This window comes from Narcine bancroftii, chromosome 6 (genome assembly GCF_036971445.1).
Source record: "Narcine bancroftii isolate sNarBan1 chromosome 6, sNarBan1.hap1, whole genome shotgun sequence".
NCBI lineage: Eukaryota > Metazoa > Chordata > Chondrichthyes > Torpediniformes > Narcinidae > Narcine > Narcine bancroftii.
Window position 1 is genome coordinate 27,092,295 of NC_091474.1, and position 13,713 is coordinate 27,106,007.

At 46.3% G+C, this 13,713-nt stretch overlaps 1 protein-coding gene across 4 annotated transcripts in view; it reads left to right on the top strand.

Moving 5' to 3' along the window:
• raly (RALY heterogeneous nuclear ribonucleoprotein) overlaps positions 1-13,713 on the top strand; it is a 74,750-nt gene that overhangs the window by 36,608 nt on the left and 24,429 nt on the right. For all 4 annotated transcript variants that reach the window (XM_069888176.1, XM_069888175.1, XM_069888177.1 and 1 more), the window contains exons 2-4: positions 9,755-10,019; positions 12,441-12,513; positions 13,417-13,467. In XM_069888176.1, the coding sequence (XP_069744277.1) occupies positions 9,758-10,019; positions 12,441-12,513; positions 13,417-13,467 (386 nt within the window). In that variant the 5' untranslated portion in view covers positions 9,755-9,757. The remainder of the gene's footprint in view (positions 1-9,754; positions 10,020-12,440; positions 12,514-13,416; positions 13,468-13,713) is intronic.

A 13,713-nucleotide genomic window follows, 5' to 3' on the forward strand; every position in this document is an offset into this window, starting at 1 on the left:
GTTATCAGAATAATCCGATCATCCCATTCCCCTACTCTTTTTCCCTGTAGCCTATTCTCTTGCACATTACCTCTTCCCAATTTTCCAACCGCACACCAGCGACAGTTTACAGTAGCCAATTATCCCACCGACCTCCACGTCTTTGGATGTGGGAGGAAACTGGAGTTTCCAGAGGTGGGAATCCATGCAGTCAGGGAGAAAGTTCACACAGGCAGCGCTTGAGGTCAGGATTGAATCCAGGTCTTGGGAGCAGCCTCAGCATGACCTACTGCCTTGCTGTGGCACCTGAGTCATTTGTGGGATCATCCTGTGCATGTGTCAACTGCTGTAAATTAAGACATACAGAACAGCAAGAGCCCCTTTCGGCCCACAAGTCTGTGCTGCCCAGATGGTCTCCTGAGAACCAAAACGCAGTGGTTTCTTCTCAGCTTGGCATTCACGCTCTGTCGTCTATCTCTAGTAAACTAACACATAGCTAAATGCACCACACTTGGTCATGGAGAAGTATTAAATATAGGAGTTAGGATGTTATAATAAAGCTATATATAAAGCCGCATTTGGAGTATTCTGTGCAGTTCTGGTCACCTAAATACAGGAAACGTTCACCCCGGTATATTTTGAGCAGTGGGAGGAAACAGAGCCCCTGGAGAAAGCCCACGCAGACACGGGGAGAATGTACAAACTCTTATAGACAGTGTGGGATTTGAACCCTGGTCCCGATCACTGGTGCTGTAAAGGCATTGTACTAACCGCTACGCCAACCGTGCTGTCCGATCGTGCTGTGTTCTGTCATTTGAGTCACTTCCAAAGTACTTAATTGCCCATGACATCCTGAGGTTAGGAGAGTAAATATACAGTTGTCAGCTATTTGAAGGTGAGTAGATATTAAAAAATTCATACAAACAAATGTTTAAAAACCTTCCTTCAACCAAGCTGATATTTGAAGGAAGGGATTTTTCATGGATCTTAATTAGATTTGTAAATAAAATTTCAAAATCAGTCTCTTTAAATCAACTTATGTGCTATGTGGAAAGAGAGAAGGCGGGTTCTTGAGATCTCCCAGGATAAAATTCCTGGATCCAGATGATCTCCTGAGAACCAATATGCAATGGTTTCTTCTCAGTTTGGTATTCACGCACTGTCGTCTATCTCTGGTAAACTAAAACGCAGCTAAACGCACCACACTTGGGTCGCGGATAAATATTGAATATAGGCGACTTGGGTCGCGGATAAATATTGAATATAGGCGACTTGGGTCGCGGATAAATATTGAATATAGGCGACTTGGGTCGCGGATAAATATTGAATATAGGCGACTTGGGTCGCGGATAAATATTGAATATAGGCGACTTGGGTCGCGGATAAATATTGAATATAGGCGACTTGGGCCGCGGATAAATATTGAATATAGGCGACTTGGGTCGCGGATAAATATTGAATATAGGCGACTTGGGCCGCGGATAAATATTGAATATAGGCGACTTGGGCCGCGGATAAATATTGAATATAGGCGACTTGGGTCGCGGATAAATATTGAATATAGGCGACTTGGGTCGCGGATAAATATTGAATATAGGCGACTTGGGTCGCGGATAAATATTGAATATAGGCGACTTGGGTCGCGGATAAATATTGAATATAGGCGACTTGGGTCGCGGATAAATATTGAATATAGGCGACTTGGGTCGCGGATAAATATTGAATATAGGCGACTTGGGTCGCGGATAAATATTGAATATAGGCGACTTGGGTCGCGGATAAATATTGAATATAGGCGACTTGGGTCGCGGATAAATATTGAATATAGGCGACTTGGGTCGCGGATAAATATTGAATATAGGCGACTTGGGTCGCGGATAAATATTGAATATAGGCGACTTGGGTCGCGGATAAATATTGAATATAGGCGACTTGGGTCGCGGATAAATATTGAATATAGGCGTTTGGATGCTATGTTAAAGTTGTATAAGACATTGGAGAGGCCATGTTTGGAGTATTGTGTGAAGCTTTGGTCACCTAACTGCAGGAAAGATATCAATAAGGTAAGAGTGCAGAATGATGAAATGGAAAGATGCTGTCCCTCCTACTTATACTCAATGGCTATCTGATATGATGGCATGACTAACTTTGGGGAAAAAAATCAGATGTTCTTCTATTGTGTTTATGGGTCCTTTTATCATTTATTTTCACAATTTATAAGATCACTTATGAGTTTGTGGTTTCTTTTATTGGTAGTGAAATTATACGTACTTACCAGATAACTTTAGAAGAGAAGGGGTTAGAATTTGTATTATTAGCCATATGTTGTAATTGTTTGTGTTTGCTACTTTTTTTCTGTTTGAGTGTCATGATATTGAGTTTATTATATAATAGTTTTAGTTTTCTTAATCATGTCCTTATCCCTTTATCCATGTTACCGCAAACCTCTGAAAACCAAACTTTTTTTTAACTGCATGTACAGTATATTTTCAGGTCTTCTAGAGAGAGCAAGGAGAGCGCGCGGGGCAGGCGGGCCGCAAGAGAGCGAGGAGAGAGAGCAGGCGGGTGGCAAGAGAGCAAGGAGAGAGCGTGGGGCATATGGGCGGCGAGAGAGCGAGGAGAAAGCATGGGCCAGGCAGCAAGAGAGCGAGGAAAGAACGCAGCTTGGGCAGGAAAGAGCAGAGAGAGCGAGGAGAGAATGCGGGGTGGGCGGCGAGAGAGCGAGGAGAGACGCAGCTTGGGCGGGAAAGAAGAGAGAGAGCTAGGAGAGAATGTGGGGTGGGCGGGGAGAGAGTGGCAGTGCGGCACTGGTGGGTGAGTGGGGAGACAACATAACTCAGGTGGGCTAGTGGGGAGAGAGCCACTTTAATTCAATTATCCAGAATAATTTGAATACTGAGAAGTTTCCAGTCACAAGGATCAGTTACTGTGCTGTATGTCTACATTATTTAAAAACATATGTTTTATAAAGTGGTTGTGTTGGTTGATTGACAGAGCGCTAGAGGATGTTGCTGACTCTAGTCTTGGCCTTTGTTCAGGGACGTGAGTGGAACGCTCTCATGGGGCAATATATAAACTGATGTGACTTTGCAAAATGACGTTTTTGCTTGTGGAGAAAAGGTTGGAGAAAGAGGTGAGGTTGGAGATTAAATGACCTGGGGGGATTGTTAGCTGTCATTGAGGCTGAAGTGGGAGAAGGTTGTGGTGAGGTTGGTTGAGCTTGGGGACAGTTGTTGGTCTGTCTTCCTGGGGGATGAGGGATGAAATTTTGTGCAGGTTGCGTGAAGTTTTGACAAGTCTGAAACTCTTCAATTCCAGAGTAAAAAGAATAATGGTACAGTGTCCTCATCCCCAAAATGTAAATGTTCAAAGTTCAGATTTATTGTCTGAGTACATGCATGGCTTCACATACAACCTGAGATTCTTTTCCTGCTGGCCAGGAAAATTTTCTACTTAACTGTAGTGCAAAAGAAATACTCTACTCAAGAAAAGATACATATGCAAAAGAGAGAAATGTAAACAAAAAGGAAATGCAAACAAACTGTGTATTACATAAAATAAATATTCAATAATAAATAATGTGCAAAGTAGGTGTCCTTAAGTGAGTCTCTTGAGTTTGTTGTTGAGGAGACTGATGGGGCAGGGGTAGCACCGATACCTCTTTCTGTTGGCAGCAGCGAGAACAGAGTGTGTCCTGGATGGTGTGGATCCTTGATGATTGCTGCTCTCCGATATCTGTGGAATTCGCTACCCACTAAAGCAATGGAGGCTATTTCAGTGAATATATTTAAGACCAAGTTAGATATGTTTTGCATAGTAAGGGATATGGGGGAAAGGCAGGTAGGTGGACTCAGAGCATCCATGATCAGAATGAATGGCGGAACAGGCTTGACGGCCAGATGGCCTACAACTGCTCCTGTTTCTTATGTTCTTGTATTCCATGTACATTTTCTCAATGCCTGTGATGTACAGGGCTGGGTCCGTTACCTTTTGCATGTGAGTCGAAGAGAAAGTTGGAGCTTTTGCTGGGTACCATTTTGTCCTGGCAAGACATTTTGAGGCAAACACCATGTGTGATCAGCCATTTTTGTTTGCTTGTGCACACATTGCCAATGTTGTAAATGCATCCTGTTTTGAAGAGTGATTACTGCAGCGTTTTTCTTTCCTGTGTTTAATTGTCTTGCTAAATGGATGATTGGTCTGCGGTATGGAGACTTGTAAATTACCTCTTTTATCTTGAGGCTTGAGAGTGTCTGTTTGTGCTAAAGTTCTGACTCAACCATAAATGCTCCCATTTGTCAACAACTTTTTTTAATTACGATTTGGCAGACCATAGTTTGTTTCTTAAATTTATCGGGAATGCTGTTGGTTGTGTTAGCTGTGTTGTGTTACCTTGTTCCATGAGGCCTGTGATAGTACGGGATCCTGTCACCTCTATATATTTGAATATAGAGCTAATGATTGGCTGAGAGCCGTAGCCCCACCTACTGGCAGGTCATAAGGTGCTGCACCTAACCAGATCCCAGTCAGTCTGGACTGGTCGACTTTGATGTACTAGGCTCCAGTCTTTCGGTAATAAAAGCTTTGGTTTGAATCTACAAATCTTTGAGTCATTCGACGCGCTACAGAACCAAGACTTGGTTCTATGCTGAGACCAAGGCAGATATGATGGGAAATTACAGGCACGTGTTCTCGGTGGTTTTCTACTCAGTGACCTCCTCCATCCCTGAGAACCTCCCACTCTACTCTCCCCTTCCTGAACCTCAGAGCTGCTGTCTAGGCACCAGAATGCTCTCCCTAGACCTTTTCTCCTCCTTTCAGCCATCCCTCCTTCCACAAGTATTTGGGCATCTGCCCTTAAGAATCTCTGGAAAGGGAAAGGGAACATTCCAATAAAAGATAATCACCCTGAAATTTTGACTGCCTCTCTGTGGATGCTACCTGTCCTGTTAAGTACAGGGTATGGGTAAGGCCGCATCTGGAGTACTGTGTGCATTTCTGGTCTCCTTACTTGATAATGGATGACCTAGCCTTGGAGACAGTCCAGTGGAGGTTCACCAGGTTGATTCCAGAGATGAGGGGGTTAGGTTATGAGGAGAGATTGAGTCGTCTGAGACAGTACTCGCTGGAATTCAGAAGAATGAGGGGGATCTTATGGAAATGTACAAAATTATGATAGGAATAGATCATTTAGAGGTAGGTAAGTTTTTCCAATAAGAAATAGAGGACATAGCCTCAAGATTCATGGTAATAGATTTAGAGATAAGGAGGAACTGATTTTCCCAGAGGATGGTGAAGCGATGGAATTCTCTGCCCATGGAAGCAGTGGAGGCGACCTCAGTAAAAATATATAAGATGTGATTGGATAGATTCCTACATAGTAGGGGAACTAAAAGATGTGGGGGAAAGGCAGGAAGGTGGAGATGAGCCTGTCATCAGATCAGCCATGATCACATTGAATGGCAGATCACGCTCAATGGGCCAGAAGGCCGTCTCCTACTCCTAGTTCTTATGTCCTTGTGCGTCTCCTGCAATTTCCATTCTTATAATGATATCTTCCTTATGTGGCTTTGTACTTCATTAAACTCCTGGGATATTTCGCCACACAAAGGATCATTTTCCATTTCTCTCCACTTCACTTCTCTCCATTTTGCTCTAACAGGTCGATACAGGTAGGAGGAGAGAAGCAGAGAAGTGAAAGAGGAGAAAGTAGAGGGGCTAGGAAGAGTAGCCAAAAAAAAGGTTGAGAAAGGGTGGTTTAGAGGGGCATGGACCGAATACACAAACTCGGGTAAATGGAATCAGCTGAGATACACAACTTAGCCAGCATGAAAGAGATGGGCTGAAGGGCCTGTTTCTGTGCTGCATTGACTCTCAAATTCCTGTCTGCCACTGCTGAGCCAACCAATCCGATTGCAGTCTGGGACCCAGCCCTGCCAGGTTTTACTCCTCATCTGTGGGAACTTGTTGTGCACCTCTCAGCGGAGGAGCACCCAAAGGTGAGTCGGGTCCCTGTAGACATGGAAGAGGTTGGATGGGGAGAGATGCCAGTGGATCTGGAGCACTGGACCCACACGAGCACTGGACCATTCACTACACCCACTCCATGCAGGCACTGAATGCAGTTCAAATCTCCAGGCTATCTCCCTACTGTGAAATCATGAAAAACTACTGAGCAGTCAGGACCTGGAAGATGTATAGCTGGCCCAATGGATTGTAAATCACTGTTAGCCTGAGAATGTTAGATATTGAGTGTTCCAGGACCAAAGCTGATTAATTTTGGGAGCTGAAGCATTTTCATTGAGTTTTCTTTGCAGGGATGAAGTATTGCTCCGTCTGATGGAATTCTCGATTCTTTTGGGGTTTGTTATTGGCAGCAGAGGGACAGGCCTGTCCAGTGGGTTGAGGGCCTGATGGGGCTCAACAAAGCTGGAAGGTAGGGGGCCAAACCCGTCCCACAGTCCTGAGAGGGTGATGCCAGAAAGGATGGGGATACCTGAGAGTAGTTGTGAGAAGAAGGGAAGCTGATGATGCACCCTCCCCCTCTCTGCTTGTCCCCAATCTGTTGGCAGTCACCTCAGTGAGGTTAGGGGGGGGGGGGGCAGTGGTGGGTGTAGGAGGTGTCACTGAGAGATGTGTGGATGGTCGGTGAGGGGGGTGTGGTGCCAGTGAGGGAATGGGGTCAGTGAGGAGGGTGGGGTCAGAAAGGGGCATGGGGATCAGCGAGGAGGGCTGTGTCAGTGAGGGACATAGTGGTGATTGAGGAGCGTGGAGGTCAGTGAGGGTTATGGGGGGGGGGCCATTGAGGATCAGAGGCCTTTTCACACCGCCGTGTAAAATGGGGATTCCCGGGAACCCTCCTGTGAACTGACGGTGTGAAAATGTCAGCCCATGAAAATTACCCAGGTCTGTGGCCGTGGACCCAGGTAATTTCCCTGGGACACCCTCTCTCCCTGAAGTTTGAATCGGTAAATGGCTGAGCAGGAGAAGTGCCCTTGCATGCTGTGTCACCGTGTCATCATTTCAGCGAGAACTGTTAGTGCAGAGAATGGGGGAGGAGTGCAGGTCTGTGTAATAATGAATGCCAGCAGATGCACAATTAATTGTTAAAGGCTTGTGGAGATGCAATTTTAGGAGTGATAAAATGTATTGTGAAATGAAGGAAGAAGTATGCAGGAGAGGTGATCGTGCAATAGGACTGTGGATTGAATTACTCCATTTATTTGAGCATATAGGCATTAGTTTTATTGATTTTTGGAAAAGCCTCGTCCGCCATTACTGTGTGATCTGGCTTCCGGTAGGACTTCCTGTGAGTGTGTAATGTGTCACTCACTACATCATAGCTGGGGGCAGGACTCCCCTAAATTGCCGGGGAGGGCAAATTACAAGTCATTTGGACCATGGTGTGAAAGTCCCAGGAGCTCATACCTTCCTGGGAATTTCACCCAGGTCCAAATAGGGTCACCACTCGCCTGTGGTGTGAAAAGGAAAGCTGGGAGTGACCGTCTCTCACTCACCCAGCCACCCACCCCTCGCCCTCTCAACCCTGTGAGTAGACCGTTCCCTCAATCTACACAGTCCACGATGGGAGGAAGCGTTTGTCCTTTCTACTGGTCACCCACCTCAACACTACTCGCTGACCCCCATCCTCCGATTTCAGAAGCCAATAGCGGTTTATTTTAAATTCCTGCACTGGCGGGGTCTGGGCCTAAGATGGCTGCGCCCATGTTCGTTAGCAGTCTCAAGGGCTCTGGAGAAGCAGAGGACTGGTGCAGCCCCCCAGAAAATGGGGAAACCCCCTCGTTTGAGAAGGAGAAGCAGAGAAGATGACCATGCGACAGTGACCATGGCGCTGGATCAGTGAGGGGCTCTGTGTTGAAGAACACACAGGTGGGCGGGCTGTTGGTGACTCAAGGCAAGGCACCCACACGGGCTGCTGGCAACTGGTTGAAGCGATACCAGGTACCGGAACCAAAATGCATGAGGGTTCTGAAGGCTTCCTCACCAAGTCGGAGGTTTGGATCTTGAGCTCGGGTTGCCGGTGAGTTGAACAGGAGTCTGTGCAACTGCAAAGGTTGGGGGGGTGGGGGGGGCATTTGCTTCTCTGCCTCTGACTCTAAGGGGTGCCGGGCAATTTCTGCCAATGGCAAATCTTTGTAAGCCTTACAGAAGACTAATATCAATTTTGTGGAATATTACACTTGTTTTATTACGACAATAAAGGAATCTTGAATCTTAAATAACCAAAATGATGGGACACCATGGGTTTTCAATGAGTGTGATGCCCCAGGTAGAGGCCACCATCTGCTGGTGACATCTGGTATTGCAGCTAATTTTTATTGTGTGTGAGGCGGGGGGGGGGGGGGGGTAAAAAAAAGCTAGAAAGCATGTCAGCCCTAAAATATATTGATTGGCAGTAATCTGGTTGGAGGGGAGTGGTGGTAATGGTCAACCATTTCCTTCAAATGTGGATGGCACGATTGGCATAGTGGTTGGTGCAACGCTATTAGAGAGTCAGTATCTTGGGTTTGAATCCGGTGCTGTCTGTAAGGAATTTGTACGTTCTCCCTGTGTCTGTGTGGGTTTCCTCTAGGTGCTCCGATTTCCTCTCACTCTCCAAAACGTATGGGGGTTGGTGGGTTAATTGAATGTATTTGAGCAGCACAGGTTTCATAGGCCGAAAGGGCCTTCTACAGTGCTATATGGTTGAACTTAAAATTGAAATATTCAGCAGGTCGGGCACCATCCAAGAGTTGAAATGGTCACTCAACAGTTTGGGCTGAGACATTTTACCAAGTTCCTCCAGCAACTTTATTTGCTCACGATTCCAGCATATCTGCAGCTTTTGAGTTGCCCTTCAAAATAGATTCAGATCGGCAGTTGAGGGAGAGGGATTGGCAAAGTTTTGGGATGGGGTTCTACATGAGGCTCATTCCTCTCTCACCACTCGTGGTGAGAAAAAGTTAGCTCTGCATTCCCCAGGGTTCAGGGCAACAAGGGGTAATTTTATTAAAAGATGGAAGTGGAGGAGTGGGGGGCACAGGGAACTCAGTACCCCACAGGATTCTGGAGCCTTGATCACTGGAGATATTTAAAGAGGAAGTGGACAGTCGTAGAGCTTGGCGGAACTGGCACAGAGGATGAACAGAAGGACAGATTTGAGTGGCCTCCTGTTTTTGTGAGGTTCATCTAGCTTGGACTATTTCAGGGCTGTGATCCTTCAGAAAAGGTACAAATGTACAGCTTGGCAGGTTGTGTAATTAAATACATTTGGGATAAAGTGTTATTCTCTTCTTCCCACTGGCAGTGAGAACGCTGAACAACCAAAGGAACTGCTCACACTTACCCTCTGATACACTCATATTGTATAAAACAACATTAATTTATTTATTTGTATAGATAAAATACTTGTCCTGCATATGTATTGATTGTCTGTATGTGTGTTATTTCTGGTTGTATTGTCTGCTTTTTTTCTCTCCGAGGACCAGAGAATGCAGTTTCATCGAGTTGTGCTTGGAGGACCAGAGAATGCAGTTTCATCAGATTACAATTGACAATTGATAAAATTGACTTGACTTATTCTATGTAAATTGACTGTGAAAATTGTTGAATTGTTTTCCTGTCTTAGTCTAGCCCCCAGATCCAGCAAAGTGGCTAACTCTTCTCACCTCAGCCCCGGGAGAGCATGGGAATGGAGGAGACGTGGACGCTGTGAAGGAATATTTTGCTGAGACAGATGATTGCACTAATCTTTGCCTTCTCTTTCAAACTCCAGCTCATGACCATGTCCCTGAAACTACAGACCAGCAACATCACCAACAAGAATGATCCGCGGTCAATCAATTCCCGAGTCTTCATCGGAAACCTCAACACAGCGGTGGTGAAGAAGTCTGATGTGGAGACCATATTTGGGCAGTACGGCAAGGTGGTGGGCTGTTCTGTACACAAGGGTTATGCCTTTGTGCAGTACACGAACGAGAGGACGGCGCGCGTGGCAGTGGCTGGTGAGAATCGGCGCATGCTGGCTGGACAGACACTCGGTAAGACTGATGTCCAAAGGGAGTGCTTTTTTTTCCATGCAGGGGCAGATGGAGCTTCAAGGGGCTGGTGTGGATCTCCCACCTCACCCTTATGCGTGAAGGGACACACTTCAGGGCCACTCTGCAGTGGCCTCCTTCCATCAAGAGGGGGAAGAGGTGGGGAGGCCAGTGCAAGATCAGGGAAAGGGCAAGAGGGAAGATGACGGGACATGAAAGGAGAGAAGGGGATATGGGGAGGGCTAGGGACAGGAATGGAGGGGAGGGAAGGGATGGAGAGGGGGAGGGTTAAGGACATGAGGGGAAGGCTGAAGGATGGGTGGAGAGAACTTGAGGTGAAGGTTAGGGGTGGGAACGGAAGGAGTGGTGGGTCAGGAAGTGGTGGACAGAGGGAGAGGAACACATTCATGTGTCAGATTGAACAATTGAATTTACCACCATGAATCCTTATTTCAACTGTGTTTCCTGAGTTTGTGTAAACTTGAACCGATGAACAGAGCCTTAATTCTTGGGAGTAAGACAGAGATGAGGAGGAACTGTTTCTCCAGGAGAGTAGTGAATCTGTGGAATTGTCAGCCTAAGGAAACAGTAGAGGCTGCTTCATTTTATATATGTAAAACTCTTTTAGAATTTTTCACAGTAGGAGAATTAAGGGTAATGGGGAACAAGCAAGTGGGTAGAGCTGACCAGATCAGCCATGAATGGCAGAGCAGGCTTGACGGGCTGGATGGCCAACTCTGTTTCTCTGTGTGACTAACCACATTTCAGAAGACCCTTCATTGACTTTGAGATAGGTAAGATGGATATAGAAATGCAAGTCTGCCTTTCTTTGTCCTGTTGTCTGTATAACTCAGACAGAGGTATTGAGAATTGGTAAAACCTCTGGGAGTTCAGGGTTACCAGAAGGTCCTGGTCTGGGAAAAGAACACCAGGCAATTTGTGATCATTGGATCATTTCTGCAAAGGTTTACTCTCTTTCCTCCATCTTCTTGGAAGCGGCCAAGTCGTGCACACAAAGTGAAACACCAAAGTCTGCAGACACTGTGATTTTGCTAAAAATACACCAAAATGCTGGAGGAACGTGGCTGGTCTAGTAGCGTCCATAGGAACTAAAGATATATCACCAATGTTTCGGGTCTGAGCCCTTCAAGGTATAAACAAAAAACAGACAGGCGTCTGAATAAAGACCGAAGAATGGGAGGGGGAGGAGTCCAGATCAACAGCCGAAAGGTGTTAATTGGATATGATAAGAAAATAGATTTTGGCTCTGTGAAAAGAGACAGAGGGAAAAGGGAAGAGAGCGAGAGACCGAGCTGGGGACAGGCGACAGAAGAAAGGTGGGAGTTAATGGATACCAGAGAAGATGATGTTAATGCCATCTGTTTGGGGAGCCCAGACGGAAAGATGGAGTGTTGTTCTTCCAATTTACGGGTGGTCTCGGTCTGCAGTACATGAGACCATGGACAGACATGTCAGCAAGGGATTGGGATGGGGAATTGAAATAGGTGACCACCAGGATATCAATGCTGTTGTGGCTGACCCCCACCTCCCATCTTCTTACCCCCCACCCATTTCCTTTTCTATAATTCTCTCCCTCTCTTCTCTTTTCCCCTCTGCCCCTGTAATTACTTCTTGTGGTCTATCTCGGGTCCAGGGGTAGGTTGAAAAACCTTGATGAGCAATGAAACCCCCAGGAAGGCCTCTACCTTTGGTCATGACAAGGTGACATGGGTAAAGAAAAGAACTGTCTGCAAGGCTGGACACATGTTTAACTGTACTAATGGGCTGGTTGAAGGTTTGGTGAACAAATCCCACAATGGGTGGACTTTGTCATGAAGGAAGGGTTGCACAGGCCAGGCTTAGAGTGAGAGGGAACTTCATTTTGATGGACAATGGGAGAATGTGGAGGATTTACTAATAAGATGTCACCCTTTTTAGACAGAAATAGCAGACGCTTCCCTCAATGGGTGGTGAGTCAAGTTTATTGTCATCCGATTGCACGAGTACAACCTGATGAAACAGCATTCTCCGGTCCTCTGTGCAAAACATGCAGACACACAACCAGACATAACACACATATAGACAAGCAATACATATGCAGGACAAGTACAAATAAAATGAATCTCAAACTCTCTTCCTCAGGAGATAAATGCATAATTGTAGACTTTTCAAGACTAGGGGAAAGAGATTCTTAATAAACAAGGGGATAGAAGATCTCCATCCGTAGAGGTGAGATGACAAACAGATCCATCATGAATGGCAGAGTGGGCTTGAGAGATCGAGTGCCTCTCTCCTGCTCTTGATTGGTTTGTTTAATCTCACAACAATTGATGATCTTGCCAACAACCAATGGGAGAGCTAAAATGAGACTGTCTCAGGGGGAGGGGACAGATTAAGACTTCTGGTATGCTTTGTCTCCTGCAGATATCAACATGGCTGGGGAACCAAAACCGAACCGACCCAAGGCCGTGAAGAGGCAATGTTCCACTGTGTACAGGTACCAGCACCCCAGTGACCATCCCTGCTTCTGGTACCCTGAGGGGAGGAGCCATGGTTGCACTGAATTAGCCGGAGATTCCAGCATAGGAACAGGCATTCAGACCAACATGTTTGTGCTGGTTGGGCCTGTTCCTCTCCACATCCCACTCAATTGCTGGTCGCTGGGATATTTGTCCAGTGCCTCCCCACCTCCTGTCCTCTGAGTACACTCCCCCTTCTCTGTGGGGATCACATTTATTTTTATTTATGCATGGTAGAAACCATTTCTGGTGATTTAAACCCTTGCTGCCAAATTAACTACAACTTCCATAGGGGATGGAAAGGAAACTGGAGCACCCAAAGGAAACCCATGCAGACACGGGGAGAAGGTTCAAACACCTTACAACAACACCAGATTTCACAACCTAGTCATTGGTGCAGTAATGGCGTGGTGCTAACTGCACAGTTGACTGGGTTGAGATAGGATGGGATTTTGTGGATGATTCCTACACAAGGAGGACAGTCTCCTGTGTGTCGGACATGACAATAAATTCTGCTGCTGATCCTGTTCAGAGAGGGATGGTGGCTGAAATTGAGATCTAACCCCAGCCACTTTGAACTGTGACCTGTACAAACACCTTGCTGACAATTAAACCTGGGTCTCTGGTACTGGAGGCAATGGCGCTACTGCTATGCCACTCTGCCGAGCACCAGGGCAAAGTCCTGCACTACCATCCCCGCATGGAACGTGAGAAGGACATGGCTTAAAGGATGAATTTAATTAACCCATCAGCGTTCAGAGCTGTGCCTGCCTGGTTGTGATGGGGTGAGAGGAGGGTTTGAGGAGAGGGGTCTGCATTGTCCAACTCTAACTGTTCACACTTTGACTTCCAACAATTAATTTTTTTTTCTCTCCTCCAAGCACCAGCTATGACTTTGCATATGATTACTTCAGGGACGATTTCTATGAAAGGTATGGCTTGTTATTTCCTTTCACTCCCAGGTCTATTCAGGCCTGTGGTCAAAATGCAAGATCGATCTGATGCATCCATTGTAAAATAGACCATCGTCCGTGCTTCAGGAATTCCCCACAGGCCTGACGACTAGACCACTTGAGCACCCAAACTGGTGGCAGAGCAGGAATCAGGGAGGAGTTCCGCACAGTCAGGGGGAACCAGCATTTGGACCGAGTCCTGTCTTCTCCCTCAAGTGGGTCCCA